Source organism: Rhamphochromis sp. 'chilingali' (genome assembly GCF_963969265.1).
Source record: "Rhamphochromis sp. 'chilingali' genome assembly, chromosome: 11".
Taxonomy (NCBI): Eukaryota; Metazoa; Chordata; class Actinopteri; order Cichliformes; family Cichlidae; genus Rhamphochromis; species Rhamphochromis sp. 'chilingali'.
In genome coordinates, this window is record NC_137938.1 from 32,495,250 (window position 1) to 32,507,804 (window position 12,555).

Below are 12,555 nucleotides of genomic sequence, written 5' to 3' on the forward strand. Positions count from 1 at the left end.
GTGAACAACACAAACATCTACAGAAACAAAGATTGCAAAGTAGCGTAACATAACAGGCATGTTGCTGTTAAAAGGGAATTTTTTCCCCTCTACATATAATATTTTGTGAGGGGTTTGACATACCAAAAGCATTTGAAAACCAATAGACTGAAAAATAACACAACAACTGACATGAGTTTCTAGTTTTACTAGGACAGTTCACATTTTTTGCTTTCTTGACAAAAAATGCTTTCACTTTGAATACACCCTTATCTAGGTGGAATATTTGCCATTCATTTTTCATAGTTTATTGGATTAGTCATTATGGATTTAAAAAAAACCCCACTACAAATAGTATATTTGCCTTAAATAAAGATTCATTAAAAACACAGCAATCTAACTCCAATTTGATCATGTAGTCATGATAAAACCCGAATCTATCCCCAAAATGGTTTTCCCAAGTTGTTAAAGGCAAAAAACAGGACTTTGGTGTTTTTCTAGTAGTGACTGGATGTTATTCACAGGAATGAGATGATTCTGTGAAGGCGCTGGCACAGAAGTGACCACAGAAGAGACCAGTGAAGCCCAGTGAATGGTGATGAAACAGAGTGACTGAGACCCTCTTTAACTCATTCTCATTGATCCCAGCTTCAAATACCTGAACCACATGAGAGCCACAGACACATTCCTCATCTCTTATCCCATTCCCACACTCGTTCTAACGAATGGGACACAAGGCCTCTTTATCTTTACTCGTGCTGCTCATTAATATCGACATAAAGCAGCGTTCTGCACTCTGCAACTGTTTTTCCTCACTCTCTCTTATTTTTCACTCATCCATTTCCTTTCCTATTCTCTCTGACCTGCCATCTCCTTACATGCTCCTAACCTCCCCACATCTTACATCATAAATATTACTCATCATGTCATCCCTTCCTCCTTCACTTTCCCTTTCATTTGTGCAATTCTTCCTCTCTATCACCGTCTCTTACCGGTAATTTTCTCTGATTCACACTGATTTCTCTTTTCCAGTCTGACGCTGCCTTTTTTCCCTTCCGTCGTATAAATCCTTTCATTTCTGATTCTACAGGTGGTGGGATGGAGGAAGGATGTGTTGCCATGGATACACTCTCAGCCTCTCTAGGGTTGATGTAGTGCTCTGAACCCAACAAGAACGACATACATACACATAAAACATACACTAACACACTCATGGACAAACACACACACATGCACACTAAATAATACAACATTTGTCTGTGAAGGTTGATCTCAAAGTTTTGTGCACATTTGCTCACACATGAGCTTTTCCTCCACCTCTTTTCATTTCAGTGACAGATTTGGTACAAGTCCATATACGCATCTAAAGTTACACAGTTTGTTTTCCTCCTCTGCTGCAACAAATATGGGTTTATGAGAGCGCAACAGCACACTCAACACCCTCATCTGAAATTTGAATGCCAAATTTTTTGGTATTAATTTATGAATGGTGAGCGGGAATTTCGTACAACAAGGATATCTGCTGCATCATTTTAGGCAGTTGCATTTAGGTGCCTTGAGCAATGAGTGGATGATTTCAGTCTGCTAGTAATTTGTTACCATTGTACAAGGAGTAGCTGGATGTTGCATGTGGACCTTGTTTCTGTCACTAGTATTGAAAAATGGTCAAACACTCGAAGCAACTTGCCCTCTGCTTCCCATGGAGACTACAAAAAATGTCATTATAAAGACTGCAGCCAGATCAACCTTAACTCCCACTACAACCAGCTCACTCCAACTGTCTCACTCATCCACACCCAACAAGTTTCTTATAAATTGGGGTCAAGTATTAAGTTTTGTATCTCATAGTTTAAAAGGGAGAGAGAGAATGATCAGAACGCTCCTCTACAAGGACAATTTATTTCAACGCTTGTAGAAATTTCAGGTCAAATAGCATTGTGTTCAACATATAGCATTGTGTGAATTAAGCAAAGATCACACAAAATCATTGGTACTGACAAAAGAGGCAAAAAAATGATTCAAACTGTTTTGACATTTACTAACTCAAAGTCAACTTACTCAGCTTGTAGCTGCCATTAGAATGACACAAACAGGAATTTTCTTATCTTATGTCCTTTGTCTCTACCTTTCAAACTCCTTACATATATTTCAAAAACTGAAGTGTTTTTTTTAGTGTTTTGTTTAAATGACAATGATCTGGTTAAGTTTGTTTATGTGTAAATAAAATGTGTCTTGATGGAAAGTCATCAAAGGTATGACGTCTGTGAAGGTTCTCAGTCACTCAGGTCATCGTAGTCTAAGGAGGTTGGAAAGAAAAGCGTCTGGACTTCCTTAAGTTGCTTGAAGACGTTTCACGTCTCATCTGAGAAGCTTCTTCAGTTCTAAGGTCAAACAGTGGAGGGTTCCAGACTTGAGCCCTGTAGGAGTGTCCCCCCAAGAGGGTCAAGGACCCCATACTGATCCTCTACCTAATCACATGAGCCAAGGTGTGAAAACGGGTGTAGCTCGCATTCAGCCAAGGTTTCGGGTCAACTCATTGTGAAACCTGGCCCTACCCTATCATGTGAATTCCTAAGGTCAACAGGCCCAGGATGTGAGTGGGCGTTAAGGTGTCTGGGCAGGGATCTCAAAACTGGGTTATAGATGGCAGACAGTAGGTGTCGTAAGCCACCGCCTCTGTTCAAAGATGGTCGTTCACAGTGGACATAAATGGTATGACTTTTGTTTTTTTTAATTAATGGGATAACAATAAACATCTTTCAATGGTCCAAACACGTAGCCAATCACAGCAAGAACTCCATGCAAATGCTAGATAGTCTGTTTTGGAAAGCTTGGGAAATATTTAAATATATAACTTTAGGAGTTAAATTGGGTCTGGGTTCACCAGCTTGCAGAAGACGATGAATAAACATGAAAAAACTGATGTTTTGACCCATCCATCCACCCCAGCCTACTCCCCTCATAGTTATTACAAAAGGCAAACCTGTTCATTTTGCATGAACCACAATGCTGCTGCATGCATGAATGAATCAGTCAGATGTACACAGATCAGCATTTACTGTTAGCAGGACCTATATCTATCTGGACATTGTAATATAAGACTCTGATGCTGCAGACCCTGTGCTCATTAGTGTCAGAAATACTGGATTTAAAATGTTTTTGTCATGTTACCATGACAATTTCCCAAAGCCTGAAATCAGTTTTATTAAGACTAACTCTGATTAAACAATTTATTTAATGTCCAATCACTTAATGTGCTTGATTGGTGATAAAGACTAATTGCCTGCCTGCCTTGTGTGATACTAGAGTTTACTGTCATGCAAATTTGACCGTAAACTGTGAAGCAAACATCACACAATAGGAAAAAAAAACCACTATGTAAACTATATAAACCCAGCTGCATAATTATGTCCTTTCCTTCCTGGTTGTTAGCCACGACAGGTGTGTGTGCGTCTGTGTATACGCTCACAGTGGTGTGTGATGGGCAGACTGAATGTTAATATGACAACCTGCAGTAGAGGCGGGAATGCGCACAGCCAGCTAAGGAGAGCTGGTGCACGAGCATGAACTCAGTGACTCGCATCACCAAGGACACGCTCTCAGACAGGCAGTCTAGCACCTACATAACACATTAAAAACAAACACATTTTAAGAGAGATAGACAGTAGAAAGCTGCTACTCTGTAGTACTGGTAACACAAAGAGACAGGTGCAAGCCTACACACAAGCGAAAAAAGATCTGATTCATCTTTCATACATTTTTCACCTTTTGCCTCACACACACACTACCTGCATAAAGACAGAAACATGTAAATTAATGTTCAAGGGTATGCAGAGTTTGAGTGCGCCAACTCAGCACTGCAAAGGAAAAAAAAAGCACACATCCTGTATCATATTGTCTTTGAGGGGGGAGAAAGGACAGAGGCACCCAATGACTGTCAAACTGCTCATGAAACTTTGTCAAGGATTTTCATGACTCTCTTTAGTCAAAAAAGAAAAGGAAAGGAAAAAAACGGCAGAGGATCAATGCCAAGGACGGTTACTGACAACAATCACACCTGTGAGTCAGAGCTGCAGCAAAAATACCTGGGCACAAGGATGATGACATAAAAGGGAAGAAAATGAAAATAGAGGGACACAGGTGAGCTTTAGCAGTTTTTATCTGTTGCAAGATTACCAGTTTCACCATATCAAAGGCAGACCGTTCTCACTCCAGCATATCAGTTTAATTCTTCTCATTATTCTGTGGCAATTTTTAAAGCTTCAAGGCTATGTAAGAATATTTTTCCCATGTTCCTCTTTGTAAACCCAACCTATGTTGGGTACTTCAAACAGTGCAGTGTTTTAGCTATGAATGCAGGTGACTATTGCGTTAATTTATATTACATACTGTACTTGTCCTGATACAAATAAACATTACACTGCAAAAAACAGACGTCAATGAACACCACCAGCCTGGAAGAAGAAATGTCAGATGTGGGCTGTAATTCACAGGTTGTGGAACAAGGAACGGCGAGTGTAGGTGGACTCTGTTAATTCTGCTGCACTTGTGGACTCACTTTCTGAGCTCTTGTTTGAAACAATAATATGAGCGACACTAAGGAGCAGCTGTTCCAAGTGCAGAGGTGGGTGGTTTATTTAAATGCGACAGCCCTGAGACTGGGCGTCTTAATAAGTATGGCAAAAATAACTCCGCTGTCACTTTGGTGATTTTGTCTACAAGAACAAATTAAGTCATCGCACCAAATGTGTGGAACTGATGCAGTAAATTTGCACGTTCAATCACACTCCAACCAGCGAAACCATTTAAACTACCATCAGTGAATAAATGTGATTACATTCAGCAGGAGTTCTGGTATCGCACTCTGCATTTATCTTCATGTTAAAGAGTTTTTCTTGCAGTATTGCTGTTGTTCAATTTTTTAAAAGCCACAACTTTTCTCAAATAAACACAAGAACCTTTAGAAATATGAGACTGACTGCCCTTCCAGAGATACCCAACAGTTTCTGAATCAATTTATAATTTCTTTACTATGCATAATGAAAACACTCAGTGGAAGTTCACATAAAATAACTCAACATACTTTGCGTTCTATTTTCATAGCTTGCTGCTCCATTTGGCTCAGTGTCTGCTTTTAAGGACATTATTCACTTGTGACCTCAATAAGCAAAATCTGACATTTAGTTTTATTAACTTAACAAATTATGCTTGTGTCGTGATGTATCGCTGAAACTATAAGCAAACTGGTACCACTTTGCCTGGAACATACAACACACATTTTAGACTTTTTGTCCTTTTTCACTGGGCATTGCTACTTTTCGACAAATCACACACACACACTTTTGTGTAGAGGACAGTCTGTCTGCACACACACAGCAATGCCAATAAAGCCTGGACAGCAGCTGGTCGGGTCAAGCCCGTGGCCACCTGCGTATGCTAGCAGTGATCTGTGGGCAGATCCAGGTGTGAGGATATTTCAGGTAAGATTAGGATCATATAGGTTCCTAACAAACAGATTTATCTGGGATGAAACACATAATAGCCAATGACATGATAATGCTTTGTACATAAGTCATCACATGTATAACTGTAGTCATATAACGCTTCCTATACTTGGGATGCAACTTTGCATTATTTCCACACACCACCAAACAGTAAGTAAGAAAGAAAAAATGCTAAAAGTATCAAACAGTACCTTTAAAATACTGCAAAAGTGCACAACTTCAAAAGTTAACATAAAAGTTTCATAACATCCTGCTTGACTTATATCGTAAACTGTGGGCAGATTCACTTTGTGCTGAATACTACTTTAATCAAATATCCATCTGTGCCCTCATGTCAGCCACTGAAATTCAGATCTGTGGAATATCATCACTGTCGGTCACTGGGATATGTATGCTTCATAATACCAGGGGATGTTGCTTTGATATCAGCTAGCCTTAAATCAGCTGACAGGAGCAGATCGGTGTAATACTTTCAGCAGGGCTGACTCTGTGTTATAATTGGCCCCGAAATCCAACTGAAACTTTTCAAAGATTTGGTTATGTTGCAAATATGTAAGAAACTGATTTAAAATTATTTTTCCAAGACTTCGAAGAGGAAGAAAAGTTAAGACATAGCTTGGTAGCTGTTGGGTAAGATGGGGTCTAGCTGGTTGTTCTTCACTTCAGCAGGGGTTGAACAACTGCCTGTTTGAAGAGAAATGATAGACCTAGAAGTGCTGATGAAGTTTATTTTTTAAGATTTCAAATGAGACTTAAATCTTGTCCTGTTTCCATTTTCTTTCTGATCTTCTGCTAAGAGCTCTAGTGGCGTCACTGATCCAGGGTGACTGTTTAGGCCTGGGATTCTTCGGTTTATATGGAGTATGATTCTCCATAACTGAGGAGCAAGTGGTGTTTAATAAATTAGTAAGGTCCTCAGTGCTGGGATAGGGCAGGGGAGCCTGTACAGTCCAAATATCTAAGGCGGCTTTGAAGGCCCCACAAAAACTGTTAGCAATGGAGGAATTAATATAATGTGACTGGCGGAAAGGGAGATGTGGTTTTTGTAGGGGAGAGAGGGAGCAGCACATCAAAAATGACAGAGAGCTGGTCTGATAAACAAGCATCAGTTATGTTTGGATTAAAAACTGGAATACCAGATAACTAGGTCTATGGTGCAGCCCAGTTTGTGAGTGTGTGCAGAGGGATGTGACCTTTATATGAACTGATGTGAGTCTCATACAGAGCATTAAAAGGCAAGTAGTATTGTTAATGATATGCATCACATCCAATGCAATATGCAATCCATGTTTTTAATATGTTAAAGCTTTTTGTGTCACTTTTGCTAAAGCATCAAAATAAAGCTACTAAGTGTATTACAGGAAATAACACAGTCACAGTGAAGTCACAAGCCCTGGTACTCCTTCAGTCAGTGCCAAGCCTGGATAAATGAGGAGGGCTGCATTGGGCATAAAATATAGAATAGAGGAAAATGATATGCTGGGGTTACCTCACAAAGCGATCAGCTGAGAGAAGAAGTTGAAAATGAATCATTTAAAAAAAAAAAACATCTTCAGAGTGTTGCATCACAGATTCCTTGTTCTGATTCAAGGAAGACAAAATGGATATCACTGCTGTCTTTTCATTTTCTGTCACTTTACTAACAAGACCGCTTGTCGCGGCTAATTGCTTCCTGAACTGCTCTTTATACACAACTGCAGCGTTTTGGAAACGCCAGCCATCAATCCTGGCTGCTCTGCATGTCCACGACACACTCATGCCAGCTCAGATAGAAGATATGATGCAATATATAAAATCACATCACTTTCTGTACTTTCTTATAAAACCTGGAGTGCATATGCAAACTCTGAACATGTAACAAGCACCAAGGCTAACTGTATATGAGCTGCAAGGTGGCATGAAGAGATGAAGACTGCTTCTATGTGCTGAGTTTAGACACTATTGTTTCTGGAGCCAATACTAAATTGGCTCCACTGGAAATCAAACACTGCGCCGAGTATGAAATCATTATCCAGAAATAATGAATAGACAGTACAAATAATGATAACATCTACAAATTAGAGCTGGTAATAAAAGACTACGTCCACTCTCAGTGGACACAGACACACACATGCATGTATGGTCAGTAGGCGGAGAACCACCAGACTTGGCAAGAAATGTAAGCATTAGCCAAAAATCCAACCAACATTTTGAACTTAATGGAATTCAAAGCGCGATCGCACATTATGCCCGTGATATGAACACACTGTTCAGTGGATGTGTGTGGTTTCCATGGAGACCAAAAGGTGGAGGATGAGCGAGTGCAAAGCCATTGTTCACCAATAACCAGAGCATAGACGGAGTAAATTTTGTGTTGCTTGCTTTTTAAAATAAAGAGGCTGGACTGGGTTAGTGGAGTCATGGAGGGAGGATTTGGCTTGAAGATTAACCCAGTGCACATCAAAGATAATCCGTCAACATGCAGATATGTGTCAGCAGGCCAGAAGAGAAGAGACACTGAGAGAGGAGGGGGGAGATGAAGGGAGAGCATAAGATGAGGAAAGGCTGCGTAGATTCATGAGATTCATTACAGAAACAAGTGCTGGACACCGTTACGCCATCCATCACATATCAACCACCTGAAATGCTCATAGGGGATGGGACGACGGGAGAGACGGCGACATAAAAGTGTTAAACACACAAGAGGGAGGAGGATTGCAAATGGCCACGGGAGAAAAAGACGACAGCAAATGAGTGACGGGTTTCTGGTCGGCTGTCATCGTCTCAGCACAGTTGGCCTTGGTCGTCTGAGCATCAGTCACAGATGTGGGGCAAGCTGCCGCCTCCTTATTCACCGGTGAAGCGAGAAGATGTGATGATGATGATGATGATGATGTGCGTGTATGTGTGGATGGAGAAGGAGGAGGGGGAAGGATTGTTAGCCCAAGGTTGTTTTATGTTGTCTGCACCACATCAGCTGACCTATTTTTGTTATCCATCCACTTAAGGTTGAGCTGACACCAAATGCCTGCTATAGTGTGGACAAAAGACCCTAAATGAGTTATTGGTACTCAAGTTGAGTTTAAGGTGATCAAACTGTATTTTATTACCCTAAAATTCTTAGCTTGACCCACAAAGGTGATGATGAACAACAGCTGCTGAACGAATTATATTTTCTTACTGACATTTGAGGGCTTAAGAGGTTGAATCATTAGCTCATTAGCACCTGGTGCTAAACTAATATGGTGAATTTGGGAAAGAATATATGTGTTCATCATGTTTAGCTCAAAGCAGTGCTGCCCCTACACTCTAAAACAGATGATAGTGTAGCTGTGAGGAGATTTTTTAATGATTCCACTGCAATAACTGATTAATATTGCCAAAAAGATTTAAGTTTGGAGTCGTGATGCAATATCAATACACACCTTTAAGGGAACTTCTTAATATTCTGACAAATGTGCATACAGCAAAGACACCACTGAGTTACTGCGCCCAGATTAGAAATAGTTCCAGCAAATAATTTTAGAGATGCATGTAGTTGAATGTTTTTAACTTTTAGGGGGGGGGGGGGGGGGGGGGGGGGGGGGTTCCAGTTGTCCTAGAAAGCCTTGCAGCATTATTAATCCTCACATATAACTTTGCTTGGGATAAATACATTTAAAAAAAATATTCATTTAAATGAATCTAAAGCTCTATCATCAATGTGCATTACATTGCATGGGTAAGGTTTGAAAAACTTTTAAAATCCTTTAAAAACTGGTTTTCATCATCACACTTTAGTGTGACAAAGCAGGAGAAACGGCCTGCTTGCATCCATGACATTAGTGCGGGAAACTGGAACAAAGGCTGCTGAATGAAATGACATAATTTGGTCGGAGGGTTAAGTCATTATTTTTGTTCGGCTGCTGCTGAATGTGTAGAAAGCTTCCAGACACATTTATGGATTTTGCTCAGTATTAAACAGGCGGACAATAAAATATGTGGCTTTAACCTCACAATCACACTCCATGAATTTCAGCGAGCGTTATGAAAGGAATCAGCCAGATTATATTAGATTATAACGCCAGACTGATTCCATCTCGTGCACGCTCCTGCATTATTAATCTGACAGCAATGTAGCTCGGCCGTGCGCAATGAATCTCAGACAAAGACACACACACACACACACAGGCAGAGGCAGAGAGCTTTCTTGTCTTTTTTAATGTTTTTTCCCCTTCCTCTCTGTGTATCAGAATGTCCGTTCAGATCCCTTCATGAATTATTCATCAGGTCCCCCCCGGCCCTAATCCTCGCCTTTGTGTCGCTGTAGTGCCAGTGCGCCTCCAGGGAACCGGTTTACTGCATCGACTGGACGCTGTCACTGCCACAAATCTCTAAATTCTCCCAAAAATGTTCCTGCTGCTGCTTAATGTGTGCCCGCAGTGCTCAAAGTGATGATTTACTGAGTTGATTTGTCGGTGACTGACGTCCAAAATGCCGCCGTGTCGGTGCATCGGCATGTCTTTAATGCTGGAGCCAGTTAAACGGTTTTTAAACCCTCCCCTGCTGCATAATGACTTACATTGCTTGCAACACTGAACACTGAGAACATATAGTCGTATACTTCTATGACATCCCCATATAAGCCCTTCCACAGACTCACGGTAATATTTTAACTTATGTCTTAACACCCCCTCTTGCGCCGTGTCCGTATGGGTTTAAATTGACCCAGTTGTTGCCTCCTCTGGTGTTTCCATAATATATTCACGAGGACTTAAATTGCCGACTCGTGCGTTTATCCTGACCTGATTTTGCTTTATGCCATTTTTGTTTCTCGTAGCATCTCCATGACATCCCCACTGGGACCTGTGTTCAATGGTGAGCTTTCCGTGACCTAATCAGGACATTTTCTCTCCTAAAATGTAAAGATTCACACGAAATTGCACAGGAAGCCCTACAGCGTGATGTCCAGGTGCCAGCTGTTTTACTGTCAATAAAATGTATATATTTATTTAACATATAGCCCATTTTCGACGACGCATCCTCCGAAATCAGATTTATTTCAGATTGCATTGATTAGAAAATGACCAATAAAACGTTATTAATATGGCACCCAACTGTAGTCTATTGAGTGTGAAGTGTTGCCTAACCTACAATCAGATCCTCACTGACCTCCTTTCTGGCTGCCCTGTGGGAGTGTGTTAAGGTACCCTGACTTGCTGCAGCAGCAAGAAATTTAACAAAAAAAAAAAAGAAAGGAAGAAAGGAAAAAAAAAAAAAAAGAAAAATCAAGGAATAAAACATTTTGAGGTGATTAAACTGGACAGTGAAGGGCAGTTTCTTACCGCGGACAGACAACGGGATCAAGTGCAGAGCCAGGACGCACGACAGCAGCGTTAGTCTCCAGCATCCCGTGCAAAAGATCGCTTGCTTCTCCTGCATCCTTGCTGTAGAGTGATAGGCTTTGATGGTCAGACGAAAGAAGAGAGAATCCTTTTTGTTATAATTTTAATAACAAGAGAGTTCGGTGGAGGTTGCAAAAAGTAATCCGGACAAGTGGAGCTGCTGATTTGCGTGCGGTCTAGACTCAAGCCTCCCCGCGCTTCTCCTCCATAGCCGCTTGGTCTCAGCTGTCTCCGCGTATCTGCTCCGTTCTTTCACTCGCTTGTTCAACGCAGTGAGGCTGGTTACGGCTCCATCGCCAAAAAGCGGCGGTCGGAGACGGCGGTGGTGGGGTGTTGGTGGTGGTGGAGGCGGGGGTTACTTTTGGGGGAGTAGACGCACGCCGTGGCTCGGTTTAGCTCGGAACGGATTGGTGCTTTGGGCACTTTGTGACTGAGAAGGGAACAAACGTACGGCGGTGTGCAGTGCGCTCGGCAGCCTTCTCATCATCTGGGGAGGAGAAAAAAGGGCCGGTGATGCCCCCCTCCTCTTCTTCCCTACGCCCCCATCCTCATCCCTCCTCCCTTCCCTCCCTCGTTCATTTCCCCTTGAAGTCTCCCTACTCCTACTCCCCTCATCCTCCGGTTTCCTAAAACTTTCCCCGACTTTTTCTATCGCCAAAGCCCTTTTATCCATCTTGCTTATCCATAAAACATTTTGTCTCCCCCCATGTATACATCTCCTACAATATTCTTCCTTCCCTCATATTCCATTTCGCCCCCTTTCCAGACCCTAAACCTCTACTTTTGCCCATTATTGCTGCCATCCTTACAATTTTCTCTGGCATTATTTTCCTCCTCACTAAGTCAAAAAAAATCTTAAAACACAAACAGAACAGAGCAAGATGTATGGTAAAAGTTCAAAACAGTTAAAACGCTATGGATAATAATCTGTGCTTGACATAAATTGAAGTTCGCACAGCCCAGGCAGCTACAGGTTTAGTTTATGATTCCTAAAGAAGTGCTTTGACATCTAGGGGAAGCATCCATCCCCAAGTTATCAGCTAATCAGCTGTAGTAACTCACTAACTGATGGTACATTTACTGCACACATTTAGCTTGGAGGACTGATTCAGTCTCCTTCACTGAGCAAAGAGGCCTACTACACCTGATGCTGGTCTTTTGTTGCCTAAGCATCTCCCACTAGCACGCCAACCATTCCCAGTACTGCTGAATCTCCCACAGACCACATAAATCTGATGGACTACACTTTCCTCAAGCTTTATATATATATATATATGTTTAATCCTGGCAGCTTCCTCTTCTTCAAAATTCTTGTCTTTGTCTCTATTCTTTCTAAATCCATCCTCTCTCAAAACACATTCCCTCCTCCTTTCTCCATTCATTTTGAACTCTTTTTTCTCTAGTTCCTCATCCTAAGGCACTTGCCCTTTCCCCTTTTTTCTAAAAACAAGTGAATCCTTTTCTGGGTGACTCTTTTCTTCCTCTCCCAACTTTTCCACCTCATTTCACTCTTTTTTAAGGTCAACATGGAATGTTGTCTTCCCATTGTTGATGGTTTATTCTTTCCATACTGTTTCATTCACCTCTCTTCATCACCCCCTCTTTTTAATGCCTTTGTTTTTTGTCCTTCTTCCTCTGACTCATTATACATACATTAATTCATGTATTTATTGCAGAATATATCTCATTCTTCATTTTTCCAAAAACCT

General features: G+C 41.2%; 1 protein-coding gene across 9 annotated transcripts in view; it reads right to left on the minus strand.

Moving 5' to 3' along the window:
• The window catches only part of cspg5a (chondroitin sulfate proteoglycan 5a), a 61,175-nt gene extending 49,849 nt beyond the window's left edge, over window positions 1-11,326 (minus strand). For all 9 annotated transcript variants that reach the window (XM_080895443.1, XM_080895441.1, XM_080895439.1 and 6 more), the window contains exon 1: window positions 10,787-11,326. In XM_080895443.1, coding sequence (XP_080751569.1) covers window positions 10,787-10,883 — 97 coding nt within the window. In that variant the 5' untranslated portion in view covers window positions 10,884-11,326. The remainder of the gene's footprint in view (window positions 1-10,786) is intronic.
• Window positions 11,327-12,555: the final 1,229 nt, after the last annotated feature.